Raw genomic sequence first — 20,087 nt, 5'->3', positions numbered from 1 at the left:
GCAAAGAGCTTCTTTGCCAAGTGCCCGATAGAATGCACTCGGCAAAGATTCTTGCACTCGGCAAACACTCGGTTTCCGGTAGTGATTGAGAACCCCATCCATGACCCAATGTGGTCTACGAGAAATCAGGCTTCAGGAGAGGCAAGGTAGGTGATGTGATACGATCCTACTTGTCCTTGAGCTTTAGAGAAACACAACCAGTAAGGCCGGCTTGAGCAACATTTTTGCTTGATGTGTTTCGTTTCGTCCCATGTCAGGTTAGGAAGGAAGTTTGCGAGAGGATGCAAGAACAAAGCCGGCGGCGACCGTACGTGGAGGAGCTGATGAGCTGGGTCGGCGCATCGACCTGATCGATCTGCCTGCGAAGAACCTGCGTGTGCTCGTAGCAGACCATGCGGACATCCTGCATGGAGGAGCAGAGCAGACCACGCACATGGGGCTGCCTTTTTTTATGGCAAAAGGACAGATGAATGTGACATGTCACGGCGGACATCGAGAACCCCACCGACGGTACCGGAGCACGATGGACGGCGCTCTCATCGCCGTCGGCATCCTCCGTCGCGTGGTAGCTGTCATCCTCGTCTCCGGCGGATGTTCTAGCCGTCGAAGCATGCATGTTTCTGCATTGTTCTAGGGAGGATCGATCGGAGCTCCGTCCGCCGCAGCCGGGGCCATATCCCTGCTGGAGATCCAAATTAAAGAACTTGAGCTATGTCCCCACCATATGATCTTATCTGTCCCTTTTCTTTATTAGGAATAAAAAAACATACTCGCTAATCGCGAGATTATACTTTAATACTACACACCATTATTGACCGAATCTGTACCCAAAGAAGCATGCATGAATTATACAAGTAGCCACCCAATCCATCGTCCCAGCTGTAGAGCGCGCAAGAACACTCCAAAGCAGCTGAGCTATGGCACAACGCGTGGAGGGAAGCGCCACAAATAGCCACGGTACTGATGATCCTCTATCCAAACTTCCGACGAGGGAGGGGTGGGCGCAGCCATTGGTGCTCTACAAGAACTACCGGCTCCGTCCACGTTTCGCTGCAACCATCATGCACCTCCGGAACACCTTCGAACCTCACCACGACGACATCGTTCTCGCAACGAACCCCAAGTGTGGCACCACGTGGATCAAGGCCCTCGCCTTCGCAATCACCAATCGCTCCCGGTATGAGTTTGGCAATCACCCTCTTCTCTTCCGTCATCCTCAAGAGGTTGTGGGATCGAATCCCACGAACCGCGCACGCGCATATTTCGCGTGAAAAATTACGTGACTTGTGACTTGCGACGTGCGTGTGTGGGCCTCCTGGGAGCTCGGGATTTTTTTTTTGCAGCGCTGGCCATGGTGACCCGTTTTATCCCGATTGGTATTACCAACCGAGATAAAAGGGAGTCTTTTGTCCCGGTTGAGTGACCCGGGATAAAAGACCCCCCTTTTGTCCCGGTTGGTTTATCCCGGATGGATTTTCGGGATATTTGCACCCTACCAACCGGGACTAAAGCCCAATTCTCTACTAGTGCTTGCTCCTCTGGGTGGGCGTGGAGTCGAGCAGGATGGATCCGAGGGAGTCGAGCAGGATGGATCCGAGGGCCCAGAACTCGAAGGTGATCGCGAGGACACAAAGGGAACACGAGGGATTTAGATAATTTTAGACCTTCGGAGGATAATACCCTACGTCCTGTATTTTTTGGATTGTATTGCCCAGTATTGATCTGATGATCTATTTTTCCATTGCCTTTGGAGGCGTTCTTAGCTGCCTTATATAGTTGAACGACTAAGAGTTACATGTCGATTTGAATCTAATATACTCGGTATTACATGGAAAGGTAATCTTGATAGGATTAACAGGAACTTCTAGGTGCTAATCTAGTGGGTCTTCTACTTGATTTAGATAAACAACATGAAGTACTAGATCTACACGGTGACATCCTGGAGAAAGAGACACTGACCGTCGGTCTTGAGTGAAGTAGTCGTCGAGGACGCCATTGGGGATCCTTCTCGGATTTGGCCGTTGGACTAAATCTGGAAAGAGATCAATCCTAACAAATCTAAATCGGATTACAGTACGCGTGCCACAGTATACGGGTAGATTTGGATAACTTCATGTCCTCAGCCCGCATGTCCTGAACGAGCGGGCCTACTTATCAGATCCGTATCGGTGGGAACCTATGGGATACCCATATCCCTCATGCCCCCAGCAATGTACAGGTGCATCTGAACTTGAGGTTACCATTCATGAACGTGCACTCTCGGGCTGGCAGTACGGTATTCACGAAACAAACCCGTATAAGCCCGCGATCAAGCCCACCAGCCCAATCCCAACAGTTTCACTTTCAGGCCCAAACAAGATTCTGCCTCAAATTTAGGCCCTTCAACTATAATAAGCCTTATTTTTTAAAAAAAAACTAAAGGAACATCTTGGACCTTGCGTTGACTTACGATTACTGAAATGGTCTCTGACGACCTAGCAAAATACAAGAAACGACCAATTTTCTGAAACAGCGATACGGATCAAATGAAAGGCAAAAGGAAGGGAAAATGATAAACTATAGTCAAATTATATTGGGTCACCAGCACATTAACATCTGTACGGCTCGAGGTTACAGTGTCCTAGCTAGAAAGACGGCCTCACTGAAACAAGCGTGCATTCATGCTATTCTGTTAGGCAGTATACATCCATCTCCTCAACTGTATACATTAATCAGTGAACTAACTCAACAATTGCAAGAGCATACGTTCATCTTATATACTTCCTTCCTCCGTTTTAAAATTTTTCTACACATATATAGATGTACAATAATATCTATGAACCTAAAAGAGTCAAAACGACCTACAATTTAGAACGAAGGGAGTATTATCCCAACAGCCGGAGATGCATGCGCAAGCCAATCAGCAGAGCTGCTCAATCCGCAGGTCTACACGCACCCACCCAATCCATCGTCCCAGCTGTAGAGCGCGCAAGAACTCCAAAGCAGCTGAGAGCTATGGCACAAGCCATGGAGGGAAGCGCCACAAATAGCCAAGGTACTGATGATCCTCTATCCAAACTTCCAAAAAAAAAACACCATCCATGCCCATACCATGCATGCCCATACCACAAATAGGAAGATATGATGTTACCATCCATGCCCATACCACAGATAGGAAGATATGATGTTACCATCCATGCCCATACCTCACTATACAATAGTGACTAGTGAACTAATTCAATAATAATATCAGCGACATTCAATTCAACTATATAATAGTATCAGCTCCACCAGGCAGAGCAGCTAGCTCAATCCGCGGGTTGAAGCAGAACCTTTTAGCTAGCTAGCTGCCTGTTTGTTGGATCCATCACCTGCCAAAAGGCCCAAAATATAAAACCAGCCATGGCTCATCCCAACAACGAGGGAAGCTCAGCCGAGAGCCACATTGATGATCTTGTGTCCAAACTTCCACCAAAAGAAGGCTTGGTGCTCTACAAGAACTATTGGCTGTGGCCACAGACCGCCAAAAACATCATGCTCCTCCAAGACATCTTCAAGCCTCGCCACGACGATATCATCCTCGCCACAAACCCCAAGTGTGGCACCACATGGCTCAAGGCACTTGCCTTCACTATCACCACCCGCCACCGTTACAACTTCCATGACCACCCGCTCCTCACCCATCATCCACAGGAGGTAGTGCCTTTCCTGGAAATTCCTACAAATGAGGACCTAAGCTATGTTGAGACGCTTCCCTCCCCGAGGCTTGTGTCTACCCACATGCCCATGTCACTTCTTCCTGGATCCATAGCTAGCCATGGTTGTCGTATTGTTTATATTTGCCGAGAGCCCAAGGATGCCTTTGTGTCATTGTGGCATTTCTTGAAAAGGATACATGGAGGACATGCTCCTGACTTGGACTCCATGTTCAATAGGTTTTGCGAGGGTTCTTTGCCCAGTGGGCCCTTTTGGAACCATTGTCTCGAGTACTGGAAAGAAAGCATCGCGAGCCCTGATAGGATTCTGTTCCTGAAATATGAAGACATGATGTCAGATCCTGTGAGGTATGTCAAGAAACTTGCATTGTTCCTCGGTGTCCCATTCACCGGCGAGGAAGAAGAGGATGGTGTTCATGAGCAGGTGGTAAGGTTGTGCAGCTTTGAGATGCTTAGTGGCTTGGAGGCTAATAGGGCCGGAAACTTGAAGCTCCGTCCAAGACCCAATGTGGTCTACGAGAAATCAGCCTTCTTCAGGAGAGGCAAGGTAGGTGATTGGGTAAATTATATGAGTGAAGAGATGGGGAGAAAGTTGGATTACATCATGGAAGAGAAGCTCAAGGGATCCGGCCTTGTGTTATGAAAAACATGTGGGTGCATGTGTCAGTGGTGAGGAGAGAAGAGCTGGACCACCGTCACCGCTACGGCTTTGGTTTTTAAGTACACGATCGTGTCCGTGCGTTGCTACGGGCAAAACAAATTTCGTCTATAAACATCAACATTATCGTGTGAAATATTTACTTCCAAATGCCCCCAATGTGAAATAAAAAATGACTTTGTAATGAGTAATAACATAAGCATAAGTACGCTTGGATGCTCTTTATGTCAACTTGCAAAAGAATAATTATGTGACCAATTCCCAAACAATATATGGCAGTTAATCACCTTTACATCGTATTTATCTCTAGCAAGCTCTAACGGCGACTTAAACAACCTTCAACATTGGATTCAGCAGGATAATAATCATGTGGAACAAATACGAATAGAGTTCATCCAAAGGCCACCCCCATCTATCCTATTTCTTTGCCTGTGATGCGCCAAAGATAATGTTTCACAATGCCTGGTAGTAGTGTCCTCCAGGCATTCGCTTCGTGCACCAAAAGATCGATGAAGAAGTTGCGCCGCATCGTAATAGCATCATGTACGTAAGTTGAGTGCTTACTTCAAGTTTAGCTCTCGTGTGATTAGATTTATCGTATATTGTAAAATCACAAAGGAACGTACAATAAAGTATATTTACTCACTGTATCGATGTGCACGTTTCGAGGACTATCCCACCATGCCATGTACTGTAGAATAAACCATCCATCTGAAAATCTGTGGTACGATGAATCGTCAGCTATATAAATATAGAAACATATATTTTAAGAAATAAAGGATATTGACACTCTAAAATGCCGGTGTGTCAGAGCTGGTCTTACCCATCAGTGTCTTCCGCAATCCCTTTCGCACGTTTAAATTCCTATTTGTGAACATCCTCCCATGAATCAGGTTTAAGCTGTCTAAATGCGACCAAAAATTTTAGGCGAAACCCTACAATCTATATCGCATAATGTTTATATGGCACATCTGTGGCATATTTTGGAATGAGTTTAGTGTCAATCACAATAAGTTTCTCCGCTTAATGTCGAGTACATAAAGCAGGTAGGTATTGACGTGTTTCCGTGGCAAGAGAAACTGCAAAGCACTCAATATTAAGACCACAAAGGATATGTAATGAACAAATAACAACATGAAAAGAACTTACATATCTGCAACCTAGTATGTTATATTTTACTATTTCCCATCCACCAATCACATCACCCAACTCTTTACCATTGCGATGTGTACAATATTTTTCATGACGTGTTAACTCCAACATTTTCTGAAGCGGAATGATATATAGCCATGATCAGTACCACTTATCAATTTTATGTATAATAAATATAAATAGACAGATAATGAATGCAGTATATTCCACAGTATGATTGTAATTATAAACAAGCTAACTTACACAAAACCGCAGATCCACGTGATGCTTTGCAACCTTGTTGTTGTACCTTATCATCCCTTTAACCTCTCGGTTTGCAAGAAACCGGACACCTAAGTTGAAAAATGGTTCAGGTATGGGTGAACCTCGTTTCAACAACACCTTGAGATCACCGAGTTTATACACACTTTTATAGGGCAAATCACTGCTTACCCAAACTATACTGCAAAACAATAGATAGGGACGATGCATAAGAAATCATAATAAACGGCAATACTATTAGTGAACGAAAGTGATGAAGTATGAACTACTGAGCTTACTTCAATTCCGCAGGATCCTCGATTGTCAAAACATAATCATAAAAAATCTCAGCTAACTCATCTCTCTTCAAGGGCCAGTCCTTGTAGTATAGAAGAACATCTTGCTTATCTGAATCAATCTCTGTATCGATTTTCTTCGGTTTAAGTGCATTTTCATGGCCGTTTGTGGATTTCCTCTTTTGTTTGATCTGCTGAATCTCGTTAGGTTCCATTATTTCTCTAACGTCACTCGGGCTTCCGATATTTTCATCCTCGTTACGTTGTAATGGTTTCCCGAACCATTCATAACACTCCTGTACATTAGTAATAACACAGTTAATTACAAAAATATGCTAGATCAAAGCATTGAACTAAGCAAGATCTGACCATACCAAACAGAGAGAGATCAACAAGAATCACTGAAATGAGCATTGTAATTTGCCCTGGCAACAACTTGTTGCGTGATTGATGCCTAATTTATAGTAAGCATCCAACAATTCTTATTTGCTGAGATTCCTAGCAGCCTAGGACAGTCAGTAGATGGTAAAAGCCTAATTTATAGTAAGCATCCAACAGTTCTGCAGCCTGAATGCCTATCCAGTCTTGCAGGGGATTTAGAAAGATAGCTGAACATAATTTAAATGAAATATGTAAAATAAACTGAATTGTTGCACATCATAGTATCATGAAACATTGAACTAAGTAAGACCTGACCATACCCAACAAAGAGAGATCAACAAGAATCGCTAAAATGAGCACTGTAATTTGCCCTGGCAACAACTTGTTACGTGATTAATGCCTAATTGAGTACTGAATACTGAATATGATTATATCAATGTGGTGTGGCCTAGATCAGAAGTTTCATTTAGAAAACACTCAGACATAATGGATCTGTGCAATTTCTAAACAGGCTAATCATGAATTTATTTATTCAAAATCCATCCAAGGAATGATCTAGCCAAACACAAAATATCTCTAGCCAAAGAATGATCTTTAGTTTGACTTTGACATGCACTGGATGAACAATGGTTCAAATCACGTTAGCATACCAATTGCTATTCAGTAATCAAAATTCAGAGAAGCCAACTAAGGGGTCGTTTGGTTCCAGGGCTAAACTTTAGCCCCTATCACATCGAATATTTACAAAACTTATTGCACAGATGGAGGCTAAACGGCGAGATGAATCTATTAAACCTAATTAGTTCATGATTTGACAATGTGCTGCTACAGTAATCATTTCATAACGATGGATTTATTAGGCTTAATAGATTCGTCTTGCCGTTTAGTCTCCATCTGTGCAATTAGTTTTATAATTAACTCATATTTAATCCTCCTAATTAGCCTCCGAATATTCGATGTGACACGGACTAAACTTTAGCTCAAGGATCCAAACACCCCCTAGACAACAGAATCGAACTCCGGTGTTGCCCTGCGCCGCCGCCGCCGCCCGCCCTCCTCCTCGCTCGCCCTACAAGCTGGGCACCAATTCACTTGGGATACGAAGCTCTGTCAGATGTTCAAGGTAATTTCGTTCTGCTGTTGACGACTACAGATGGGGATGCTCGCTATCTATGCCAAATTATCAGATATCTTGGTCATCAGTTGTCAGTGAACTGTCCTGAAATATGCAGTTTGGCTGATTGCAAATGATTCAGCTGTATCACCTGAAGGGCAGTAGCAGATTATATGTGACAGTCCACAGGTTCTAGGAGCAATTCAAGCATAGATAGTGGGCTGTCACTTTCTAATGGATGAAATTCGCCATCCTTGTTTATTTTATATTTTAGACCCATCAAATAATAGTTTGTAACAGTGATTGGATAAATGCAGTTTTTGTTAGAAACTGGAACCTGTATTGTTCGAGATCAGTTGTTGTTGGTCCAGAAATGAAAATTACAGTTAAATCGACTGGCCGACCACTTTGTAGGCTGGTGCAGTTCAAATTGATTCAGGCATGCACCACATTTCATTTTTCATTCAAATAGTGTTGTTTTAGCTTGATCTGATTTCTTTCTTTGCAGAAATGGCGTGCCTCTCCAACAGTATTTGTGCTATTAGCATTGTTTCTCAACTTGGACATTAGAGCTGCCGTGGTTGTATAGTAGGCCAGTTCACTTGGATCCGAAGTTCTATGAGGTGATCAAGGTAATTCTACTCTCCTGCTAATAAGTACAAATTGGGATCTTCTACCACACTACTAATAATAGCTAAAGAAACGATAAATGAGGAACTTTTCCTTTGCGCCTCATATTGGTCAAAACATAGGTAGCCAAGCAACTGCACACAAATTACATTTTCAATTCAGCATGTATCTGGGGCACGACATATAGCATGTTGCCCTATGACAAAACACCCTCTTCGGTTGTTCTCAAAGAGGAGTGACTAACATTGTATAGAACACACAAAAAAAAGATGCTTTCAATCACAGAGACTATGGTGAAGACTTATGTTTGAACAATACAGGATGTAATCGAACTCCGGTGTTGTAGGTCGTCTGAGAAGAGGTACCTGGCTCGTTGGTAGCGTGTCCCCGACGACGGCACGACAACTAGGAGTAGTGGCGGGCAACTGCGGCGCAGGGAGAGCGTGGAGGAGGGCGGGCGACTTCAGCGCAGGGAGAACGAGGAGGGCAGGTGACTGCGGCGCGGGGCGAGCGAGGAGAGGAGGAGGGCAGGTGATGGCAGCGCAGGGCGAGCGGCGGAGGAGGCGCAGGGAGACCGAGGAGAGGAGTAGGGCGGCGGTGGCGGAGGGCGAGCGGTGGCAGCGGCGCAGGGAGACCGAGGAGAGAAGGAGGGCGGGTAGCGGCGCTCGGCTCATGGAGACCGCGGAGAGGAGGAGGGTGAGCGGCGGCGGCGGCGCAGGAAGACTGCGGAGAGGAGTAGGGCGGGCGGCGGTGGCGGCGCAGGGAGACCGCGGAGGAGTAGGGCGGGTGGCGCTGGAGATCGGAGGGCAAACCGGGAAGGGCAGGATAGAGGGAGGCGAAGCGGACGACGCGGGGGAGGCTCGCGGACGCCGAATCGATCGGAGGGCAAACCAGGAAGTGCGAGCTGGAGGGAGCCGAAGCAGGCGGCGCGGGGTGGCTCGTGGACGCAGAACCGACCGGAGGAACCCTGACCTAGGAAGTTTTTTTTCGCCTTTTTGGATTTTTTAGAGTCGAGATAGTAAGTATGTTGTTACATAATACTTTTCTCATCCAAGCAACCCTTTGTCAGGATCCAAATTAAAGAACTTGAGCTATGTCCCCGCCATATGATCTTATCTGTCCCTTTTCTTTAGGAATATAAAAACATACTCGCTAATCACGAGATTATATTTTAATCCTATATATGGTAACTTGCACAGCATTGATAGCCACCAGCATCAGAGCTGCTCTCTGTATTCAATCCGCAGGTCTACACGCACCCACCCAATCCATCGTCCCAGCTTTTAAGGTTAGAACACTCCAAAGCAGCTGAGCTATGGCACAAGGCATGGAGGGAAGCGCCACAAATAGCCACGGTACTGGTGATCCTCTATCCAAACTTCCAACGAGGGAGGGGTGGTCGGAGCCATTGGTGCTCTACAAGAACTACTGGCTCCGTCCACGTTTCGCTGCAACCATCATGCGCCTCCAGAACACCTTCGAACCTCGCCACGACGACATCGTTCTCGCAACGAACCCCAAGTGTGGCACCACGTGGATCAAGGCGCTCGCCTTCGCAATCACCAATCGCTTCCGGTATGAGTTTTGCAATCACCCTCTTCTCTTCCGTCATCCCCTGGAGGTGGTGCCATTCCTCGAGATCCCTCGAGATGGTGACATGACCTACGTAGAGACACTCCCATCTCCAAGGCTTCTTGCCACCCATATGCCCCTCTCGTTGTTCCCAGATTCCTTAGCTACTTGTGGTTGTCGTATTGTGTACGTTTGTCGAGATCCAAAGGACGCCCTTGTGTCCTGGTGGCACTTCGAGAGTAAGGTCCATAGGGAACGTAGTGTTGACTTTGAGGCTGCTGTCAACATGTTTTCCGAAGGTTTCTCAAACTACGGACCTTTTTGGGAGCATTGCCTCGAGTACTGGAGGGAGAGCATCCCATGCCCTAACAGGATTCTTTTTCTCAAGTACGAAGATATGATGTCAGAGCCAGTGAAGTATGTCATCAGACTTGCAACATTTCTCGGTGTCCCTTTCAGTATCAAGTAAGAAGAAGATGGGATACCTGAGGAGGTGGTGAGGTTGTGCAGCTTTGATAAGCTTAGCAGCTTGGACACCAACCAGACAGGTGACCTCATCCGGCGTGGCAACCTAATTGTTGAGAAGTCCGTGTTCTTCAGGAAAGGGAAGGTGGGGGATTGGGTGAATCACATGAGCCAAGAGATGGGGAGAAAGCTAGATTGCATTGTGGAAGAGAAACTGAAGGGAACTGACCTTGTGCATCTCCTTTTGCTTTATTTTCTTTGTATGCTTTATATTTGCCATCATATTTGCATGTTTGCAAGAATAAACGTGTCATATTTGTATGTTGTACTTTTCTCTTAAACGCGTCATGATTGCCCACAATCACTAAAGAAAGGAGAAGCTGGACCCGGTTGAATCACATGAGTGAAGAAATGGAAGAAACTGAAGGGATGGTTCTTTATGTTCATGTGGTTTGCTTTTCTTATATGTTGCTGTATGTTTTCACGTCATGTTTCGAATGTTTGAATTAATAAACAAAGTTATCCATTGCGCAAGTCATGATTCTTTAATGGAATTTCTACTTGCTGCTTTCTTTTTGATTGAGCGAAATTTCTACTGGTAGAGTGGTAGTGCCGCGGGGCCTCCTACGTAGCTAGTGGAAGCTAGATAAGCAACATAGTTTTAAAGGTCATTAGATCCGTTTAAAAGTTTAAGTCAACATTTTAATAAACTAGTTTCAATATTTTTCAACAGTTTAATCAATATCTAAACTGAACAGATTGAACATTTTCATTCTAGATCAACATTTCATAAGGAAAAAAACTACATTCAACATTTTTATCTGCCTACTTCAACATTTTGGAAAACCAGATTCAACATGTTTTTCAAAGAAGAGCCGACATTTTCGCATTTTTCTTCTTCTTCAACCTCAGTCAGCTTCTCAGACCACGGCGTGTGCAACGCGGAGGCAGTGAGGCCGGCATGCCCACGGGAGGCGGCAGTAGAGCCGGCACGCGCGAGGGACGCGGGGGGCCGAAACATCAGCGGGAGAGGGTGAATTATGAGTTTGGCAATCACCCTCTTCTCTTTCATCATCCCCCTCTTCTCTTCCATCATCCCCAGGAGATGGTGCAATTCATTGAGATCCCTCGAGATGACGGTGGCCTGACCTATCTAGAGACGGTCCAGTCTCCAAAGCTTCGCTCAACCCGTATGCCCCTTTCACTATTCCCAAAATCCATAGTCAGTTGTGGTTGCCGGGCTGTATATGTGCCGAGAGCCAAAGACCTTCGTGTCCCGATGGCACTTTGATAATAAGGATGTGTTTGATCCTCGAGCTAAAGTTTAATCCTTGTCACATCAAATATTCGGATGCTAATTAGAAGAACTAAACATGAGCTAATTATAAAACTAATTGCAGAAGCCCTGAGCTAATTCACGAGACGAATCTATTAATCCTAATTAATCCATCATTAGCAAATGGTTACTGTAGCACCACATTGTCAAATCATGGACTAATTAGGCTTAATAGATTCGTCTCGTGAATTAGCCTACATCTATGCAATTAGTTTTATAATTAGTTTATATTTAATACTCTTGATTAGTATCAAACATCCAATGTGACAAGACTAAAGTTTAGCTCCTAGTATCCAAACAGGACCTAAAGCAAGTATCTACTTTAGCTCCTAGTATCCAAACAGGACCTAAAGCAAGTATCGATTCAGACGGAACGTAACATCGAATTGGAAGCTGCTTTCAGCATGTTCTCCGAGGGAATCTCGAGCTACAGACTTTTGGAGCATTGCCTCACTAGCTGTGAAATGTAATTGACCCGTGTATCCATCACAAAACATGAACCTAGCTGCTAAAGTTTAGTCCATTAAGGAGTATTTGGATCGTTGAGCTTCACGTCACGTCAAATCTTCGGAGGTAATTAGGAGGACTAAACATGAGTTAATTATAAAACTAATTACACATGTGGAGGCTAATTCGCGAGACGAATCTATTAAGCCTAATTAATTCATGATTAGCACATGTTTCCTGTAACATCACATTATCAAATCATAGACTAATTAGACTTAATAGATTCGTCTCGCGAATTAGCGTTCATCTGTGCAATTGTTTTGTAATTAATCTATGTTTAATACTCCTAATTAGTATCTAAACATTCGATGTGACAGGGACTGAACTTTAGTCGGGTAACCACTGTCGCTGTAATCTCCAAACTTTGACAGGTCGACCAAGCAATGAAATCAAAGAGACAGTAACAGAAGAGGGAGAACCAGCAGACACGAGGCCAATGACTCGTTTGTCTGTTGTCCAACATCGCGAGCTCCTCTACTCTTACAGTACGATCTTACTGTGAGATGATCAGTAGCCCTGTTAGTACGTAGTTCCCCGCATATCTTCCAAGGCTGAAGCAGAATTTTTGGAGGCATCAACATGAGCAAGCATTACTGTAGGTAAAACTGTCGTCGCGGACCAAGGAATCAAAAGAGACGCTAGCTGATAAAAGAGGGAGAACCATCAGGTAGCAGACCTGAGGCCAGTAACTCATGTACATCTTATGCGATCTTCTTGTGACATCATCACCACCTCTCTTAGTTTTCGGCATCTTTTCCAAGAGACTGAAGCAGCAGATTAGATTGTTTGTTTTCTAGGGAAAAAACAAATTATATAAGGGGCTTATCGAGGGAGAGGAAGACGATCGCTACGCAGCTCTCTTGTTGGGACGGACAAGAAGATGGGCCTTTGGAAGATGGGCCGGGCCCCTATTGTAGTTGTAACACCAAGTCACCACTTCTTGTGGCTTGTGCCGGCATGGCGTACGTGGCACCATGCACACGTGCCGCTAGCTTTATTCGCCTCTGCTAGCCTCACACACACTACCCAACCATACAAGCACGTACGCGTGCACGCTGCAAAGTGTACTAGCGAGCCTAACAAGTATATATAGCACACTAGCTAGTGGACTCTAGAGCACGAGGGTCTCGGCAGCGGTCTCGACGACGGACCACGGCAGCAGGTCGTCGTTGCCGGCGGCGGCGTTGCGCACGGAGCAGTTGGCGCGGATCTGTCCCTGCGAGGACCCCGTGAGCACGTTGATCTGCCCCATCTTGACGTAGGAGTAGACGAACTGCTCGAAGAAGGCGTCCTGGTCGACGGCGAACTTGGTGACGATGGGCCTGGTGGTGGTGTTGCTGAGCAGGTCCTGGTCGGAGGTGAAGAGCCCCTCCCTGTTCAGCAGGTCCACGTAGTACTTGTTGTCAAAGGTGTTGGGGGTCCGGATGTCGTTGACGGTGGTGTTGGTGGCGCCCTCGACGGGGCAGGTGAGCCGCAGCTGGCCGGCGAACCACTGGTTGAGGGTGGGGTCCTGCGTCGGGAACAGCCGCTTCTCGAAGGACCCGCAGTGGGCGATGCCGACGGTGTGCCCGCCGGAGAGCGCCACGAGGTCGGTCACGTCCAGGTTGATCTTGGCCAGGAACGACACCAGCGTCGGCACCTTGGACGTCGGCGGCGGTAGCGCGCCGAGGATGGCGTCCTCCGACGCCGGTGCCAGGCCGTCGCGCCGGCCCAGGGGCACCTTGTACGCCGGGCCGCCACCCAGGACCACGGAGTCGCGGGCGGCGAGGGTGACGATGTCGGCGCAGGAGACGACGCGGCCGCAGGCCTTCTCGAGGCGGTCGCGGATGTCGTTGACGGCCTTGAACGCCGCCGGGCGGAGCGTCTGGTTGGGGAACGCGTCCCGCTCGCTCTTCTGGGTGGGCGTGGAGTCGAGCAGGATGGAGGCGTCGCAGCCCTGGACGAAGCAGTCGTGGAAGTGGAGCCGGATGAGCGCGGCGGCGAGGCCCACGTTGCTCCTGATGGCGGAGGTGAGGTAGTCCCTGACGATGGACTCCGCCTTGGGGCAGCTCTTCTTGTAGAAGTCGAACGACAGCCCCGGCGCCAGCGGCGGGTACCTAGCCGCCGCCGCCGGAGCAGTCATCAGCAAAGCGATCACGGCCACAAGTGGCAGCAGAGCAGCAGGGCCTGCCGTGCTCCCCGCCATGCTAGCTTGTTGAGCTTGTTGGCTAGGTGGGGAGAGGGAGGAGGCGTGTGGAGACCCTGCGCCCCGGGCGGCTTCATTTTATAGCTGGCCGGTCACGGTCAGCATTCAGCAAGTGTTCGCCGCCACCAGTAGACGCTGCAATGCAAGCTGAGGTGATTTCCTTGCAGCTCGATCCGATCCATGGTGGCTGGATTATTTCTGGTCAAACTGGAGACTCGAGATGGATGATGGATCGACGAAGCACCGTCGGCATGGAGGAAAGAAAGAGTGCGTACGTACGTGGAGCTGCGCTGCTGCACGGGTTCACCACGTCGATTTCTCGGTCCCTGCACGCTGTACCTTGTACCCACGTCTCCGTGGTTCACTGCACAAATATTCTAGGTTCTATAGCTCGTACCAAAGAACAATGTAATAGACTTTTCATATGATGATTTAATACATATTCCCTCCATTAAATCGTAGATCATTTTAGCTTTTATAGTTAAATTCATAGACTTTTCTATGTATGTATACATACGTTATATGTAAGTGTAAAGTAAAAACTATACAATAAAATAAAAAAGCTAAAACGAAACTAGGAATTTTCCGTGTACCGCAACTTATTACCAAGTGAAGAACAAGCGGAAGAAAGGCTCCGATCCATCGAGATCATTTCCGCACTCCCATCAGCTAGCCGGCGGCCCTGTCTTTTGGAGCTCTGAATCGGGATGGAGTTGCCCGCCTCCCCCCCTCTCTCTCTCCCTCTCTCTTTCCGGAGGTGCAATTTGCTTTGCAAGCTAGGCGGCTGCTTGACTTTTGTAAACCATGGGCTACCTAGCTGGGATAGTTATGCCTTTTCCAATCAACTTTCCTCCGGCCTCGAGCTCCTTTAATTTCCCACATTATCCGCTGACTTCTTCTTTTTCAGTCTGCAGAGAATATCTATCTGTCCCTGTCCATCACTACTACTGCTGTCTGTGTATTCGTTTCTCAATCAAACTACCATACATCATGATATGTCAGTGATCGTAGATAGGCACACGTATAATCATCATGCAGATTATTAAGATTGAATCAAATATAAAGCGCGCTGACGGATGAGGAAGGAGATCATGAGAGGAGGAAGGAAGCTGCCTCCGATATGATCCAGCCACAGTTCCATCAGTTGGATGATGCTTTAGCTAACCTTCTCTGTCTTTTAGGTCAAAAAATAATCTAGTAGGCAGACAGACACAGCAATTTTTTTTCTTGCTTTTGCCTTCTGCTGCAACGGGGAAAAAGGTGGACGATGAATATGTGCGCAAAACACACGTGGTGAAGTTGGGTTGCCTTATCCAAGTTTCCTAGCTAGCATATGCATCTTTCCTCCTTGAGGTTGACGACGAGCAAAGTAGGAAGCAAACAAGCAGATGCAGAGTGGAATCGCCTTTTTTCCAAGCATCTCGATGGTCATCACTTGCACTTTTGTCAATCCTATCATCCTGTCTGTGATCATACCATAGCGGCCGGCCCATGAGGCCATGATTAGACTAACTCTCAAGCCTAACAACTAGCTACATCACCATCACAGAAGTGGCAGAACGTCTGAATCCGAAAAGGATATCACACTCACACTAGGGAGAATTTTCGTATACCTTGTCGATCGATCTCCTAGAAGCTGTATCCTGTATACTGTCGATCGGTTAACGTCACTGTCGACTCGACTGTCGCTTGTGCTTATCTGACTCAAGTGCAATGCAAGTTGGCAAGGAAGAGGAAGCTTATTTGTTCATGGCATCTACGCTGCTGCGGTGGATTTCCTTGTGCCCGTGCCGACGGGACGCCAGCCCAGCGCTTGGCGTCGCGTCGCCTTCCATCCACACACTCGCAGACGACGTCGTTCATCGGCACCTACTGCGTCTGTGAGATGGGAAGCGCAGCAGCGCCGTCACGGCAGGAGCGAGACAGCGGCGAGGGTCGGCGGCGGGAGTGACGAGCGAGCTGCTTCGATTGGTGGCTCAAGGGGATTCCCCATCTTCCCTTCCATCCATCATCATCCAGCCCGCACTACCCGTGCAATCCCACGAGCCCAATCCACCTCGCACGTTGGTCCTCACAGGAGAGTTTCACTTTCAGGCCCAAGCATCTACTACCTCAGGTACATTGCTTCATTTGGTGTTTCATTCAACACAAGCTATATTGACACATATATGTTGAAAACAGTCAAACATGGTTTCATTAAATGAAATACATTCTCTCTCTCTCATCGTTGAGAAGTCAGCGTGCTTCTGGAAATTGAGGGAAGGTGGGGGATTGGGTGAAACGCATGACTGAAGACACGGGGAGAAAACTGGATTGCATTGTGGAAGAGAAACTCAAGGGATCTGGCCTTGTGCTTTGACATGTACCATGTGTTGCTTCTCTGTACAATGAACTAAAATTCACAGGGTTTGCTAATAAATGGTTACTGTGTATATGGAAGGCCAAACTACCCTTGAAGATAAAAGTGTTCCTTTGGCAGGTGTGCAATGACAAGATCCAATCTGCAGAACAACTGAAAAAGAGAAATTGGCCAGGGGAGGTTGAGTGCAAATTATATGGTCAGCTGGAAAGCATAAATCATATGATTTTCTTCTGCGCAATTGCTCGGTTGGTATGGTGTGTATCTAGAGATGTGCTAGAGTGGAATATCTTACCGCAGAGTGTGGATGATCTTCGAGAGCGAGTAATGAGGGAGCCTATCAAGCAAACTATGAATTTAATTTTCCTTCTTGGTTGTGTTGCTTGGAGCCTTTGGCTCATTAGGAATGATCTTGTTTTCAATAATATAGTAGTATCTTCTCCTGATGTAAGTTTGTACCGTGTAATATCGTTTATGCAGAAATGGAAGATGTTCAGGGGCAGGGGCGACAATGGATCGAGGTAGTGATTCAGCAGTTCAAACTTCAACTGTCATCCTTACGGTCTGAAGGAGAGTAGCTTGTCGGAAGGAAAAATGACGGAGGAATCAACTTAAGCTTTTCTCTTATGTTCTTCTTTTTGTTTAGAGAGTGAATTAGAGAGTGTCAGCAATCTTATTTTGTCAAAATGCTTCAATGTAATAGCTTACTGTTCCTAAACTCTTGTTCTTGCAAGCTGGTAACCCCAGCCAAACAGTTGCTTTCTTAATAAAGCAGGACCAGAAAATGGTCTTTTATCTAAAAACCTGCACCATGTTGTTTCGCATATTTCTTGTATGATTTGGCATCATCTTCCACGTTAATTTGCATGAATAAACAAGTCATCCGTTGCATGATGTCTGTAAATGGAATTTGTATTTGCCAGACCAATACTACAGGTTTTTGCTTGTTGGGTCAGTTTACCTCCAGCAACAAAATTTTCCAGCCTAGATCTTGAGCCCCAGACAGCAGAATATGGGCCGATTTTTCATCCGAAACGAAACCGGGCAAGGCCCAGAACGAGGAGGAAATCAAAACAGACCCACTACGCGGCCCAGATCCGCCTACCCCTATATATCAACTGGCCACACAGCTAGGGTTTTCTCTCCCCGCAGCGCGCCACCTCTTTCTCGTGCCCCAATCACCACCCCCCATCCGGCGCCGCCGTCGTCTCCCTCCCTCCTCCGCTGCCGTCTCCGGCCCTCGTCCTCAACCATGGTGAGCCGCTCTTAGGGATTCTACATCTGTGGGGTTGCCAATGCATTTGTTCCAGCGGCGTCTTCTAACGCGATGATGTGTTTTTCCCCTTCCTCGCAGATCATCTCCAAGAAGAACCGCCGCGAGATCTGCAAGTACCTCTTCCACGGTGAGCGTCTTATCCATTGTTTTCCCCTTTATTTGGGCGCCCAAAATATTGGTTTGTGCGGATTCTCATTTTGTGATTAGATGCCTGCTGTTGGTACTTTTGGCCCGATAGGTTCATAATTCTCAACGTAATGCTGGTCAGTAGTATGGGTTGTTGCAGTCGTTACTTGCTAAAGGAGGTCGTGATTGCAACATAATCTCGAAATGTTTGTTCGCTATATATAGGTGTCCTGTCGAGGGCATGGATCTTTTCATATCCACCGAGTGATTTAAAATGTATTTTATGTTCTCTATGCAATTGCAATGTGATATAGAATGTTTTAGGAGTAATGAGCTATGCCTGCTAGTTATATGCTCTACAATTCAGACATTTTAATTTAATTTTCGAGGGCAAGACAATACCACTTATGTAGAACGAATGCTTATCCTTGTTTTAGGTTGAGGGTATGTTTGTTAAACTTTTGAACTTATGGTGCAGAGGGGGTCTTGTATGCCAAGAAGGACTACAACCTGGCTAAGCACCCAAAGCTTGACGTGCCCAACTTGGAGGTCATTAAGCTCATGCAGAGCTTCAAGTCAAAGGAGTATGTCAGGGAGACCTTCTCCTGGCAATACTACTACTGGTACCTGACCAACGATGGCATTGAGTACCTCCGCACCTTCCTCAACCTGCCATCAGAGGTTGTGCCTAATACCCTCAAGAAGTCCTCCAAGCCCCCGTCCCGTCCCTTCGGCTCTGGCCCACCGGGTGACCGCCCCAGGTAAAACTTGTAATCACCAGCTTCTTATCCATCCACCTCAGAAGGGACAACTGGTGCAATTGTTACTAGGAAATTTGTGATTTGAAAGTTTGTCCTTAGACAATAGGTTGGTTATTGTACTGTCCTGAGGAGGGTGAGTGTTAACCTTTTTTTACTAAGATAACACTAGAATTATGTTGTTTCTAGTTTAGCATTCTGAAAGCTAGAATTTAGATAATGCAAATTGAACTGCCTATTATATTGGAGATGGGTTGATGATGTCTGTGATCAGACTTTTTGTTTTTTTTCTTTCTTTCCAGTCTTTCTTGATTATTAATTCTCATGCCATGGTTACTGACATAAGCTGTTAATTTGGCAGGGGTCCCCCTCGTTTTGAGGGTGACAGACCAAGGTTCGGAGACAGGGATGGTTACAGAGGAGGTCCACGTGGTGCTCCAGGTGATTTTGGTGGTGAGAAGGGTGGTGCTCCTGCAGACTTCCAGCCATCTTTTAGGGTAAGAATTCTAGAGATCAGGGTCGCATCTATTTACGTTGGTGTGCGTATTTACATTGTCAAGCTTACTTCAGGATAGCTACAAGCCATAAGCTTAATTTTGCACTAGTTCTCATACTTTAATACTTAGTTTAAATTTCCTTCAGTCCCTATGTTATTTCCATGCTATGTTCATGTCTTAAATGATGATTTACAAACTTTGAGCTGCTCGTAGAAGTTTCAGCACTGTTGTTTGTTGATAAACAACTGGAATTGATCTTCAGGACCTGTATTTGATAATCCTCTAGTGGTTTTTACTTGCTTACTGTATGCAGCAATCAAGTTTCATGTCATGTTTATAGGTCCCTGCGTTGCTAATAATGCAGGCAAATATCTTATAAATTGACACCCCGTTGTTTTTTGTTGTTCAGGGTAGCAGACCTGGCTTTGGCCGTGGTGTTGGTGGCGCTTTTGGTGCTGGGGGATCTTCCATGGAGTGATGCATCAGTTAGCTGGCACATTGGGAGGTGGCGTGCAAACAGGCGTCTTCTCTGTTGATCTTTGAATTATGAGGACAATGAGATTTTGTTTACCAGTTGTAGCCGTGGTTCTCTGAGACATGGTTTTGTGATTTTCGTTTCTGTTAGATGAAATTCTTGAAATGGAGGCTGTTGGTAGACCATGTTTTAGCATGTTATAAGCAAGCTATCATTCAGTCCCTGTCGTCTCCTGTTTCCAACTTCCCATATATGATTCCGCTCTCTTGCTCCCAGTTTGGTCGAGTTGAATTATGTGGTGATTTCCTGAGAAGCTGGATTTTAAAAGCATGTACTCGTCAGTGTGCTGCTTAGTTCCTCGACTG

The 20,087-nt window shown here is 46.2% G+C and overlaps 3 protein-coding genes across 3 annotated transcripts; 2 read left to right on the top strand and 1 right to left on the bottom strand.

The window, feature by feature from the left end:
- Positions 1-3,278: 3,278 nt before the first annotated feature.
- LOC101776639 lies at positions 3,279-10,543 on the top strand. Its single transcript, XM_004971302.4, is given in 2 exon segments — positions 3,279-4,336; positions 9,492-10,543. Coding segments are annotated over 2 exon segments (2,007 nt in total). The 5' UTR covers positions 3,279-3,381.
- A 2,126-nt stretch (positions 10,544-12,669) lies between these two features.
- On the bottom strand, positions 12,670-14,731 carry LOC101776237 (cationic peroxidase SPC4). The gene has a single exon (XM_004971301.4). It carries the CDS (start codon positions 14,229-14,231, stop codon positions 13,158-13,160), a length of 1,074 nt encoding a protein of 357 aa, XP_004971358.1. The 5' UTR covers positions 14,232-14,731; the 3' UTR covers positions 12,670-13,157.
- Positions 14,732-17,710: 2,979 nt separating this feature from the next.
- Positions 17,711-19,997, top strand: LOC101775018 (40S ribosomal protein S10-1). The gene is made up of 5 exons (XM_004971300.3): positions 17,711-17,845; positions 17,945-17,993; positions 18,471-18,753; positions 19,112-19,247; positions 19,657-19,997. The coding sequence occupies exons 1-5, from the start codon at positions 17,843-17,845 to the stop codon at positions 19,723-19,725; spliced, it is 540 nt and encodes a 179-aa protein (XP_004971357.1). The 5' UTR covers positions 17,711-17,842; the 3' UTR covers positions 19,726-19,997.
- Positions 19,998-20,087: the final 90 nt, after the last annotated feature.

This window comes from Setaria italica, chromosome V (assembly GCF_000263155.2).
Source record: "Setaria italica strain Yugu1 chromosome V, Setaria_italica_v2.0, whole genome shotgun sequence".
Taxonomy (NCBI): domain Eukaryota; kingdom Viridiplantae; phylum Streptophyta; class Magnoliopsida; order Poales; family Poaceae; genus Setaria; species Setaria italica.
The sequence above is the reverse complement of the archived record's forward strand: the minus strand, read 5'-3'. Positions and strand labels throughout refer to the sequence as shown.

Coding starts and splice junctions, on each gene's coding strand:
- LOC101775018 (XM_004971300.3), top strand. Junction 18,754..19,111: donor CCACCGGGTGACCGCCCCAG/GTAAAACTTGTA, acceptor TTAATTTGGCAG/GGGTCCCCCTCGTTTTGAGG. Junction 19,248..19,656: donor ACTTCCAGCCATCTTTTAGG/GTAAGAATTCTA, acceptor TTTGTTGTTCAG/GGTAGCAGACCTGGCTTTGG.
- LOC101776237 (XM_004971301.4), bottom strand. CDS start 14,231: ATGGCGGGGAGCACGGCAGGCCCTGCTGCTCTGCTGCCACTTGTGGCC.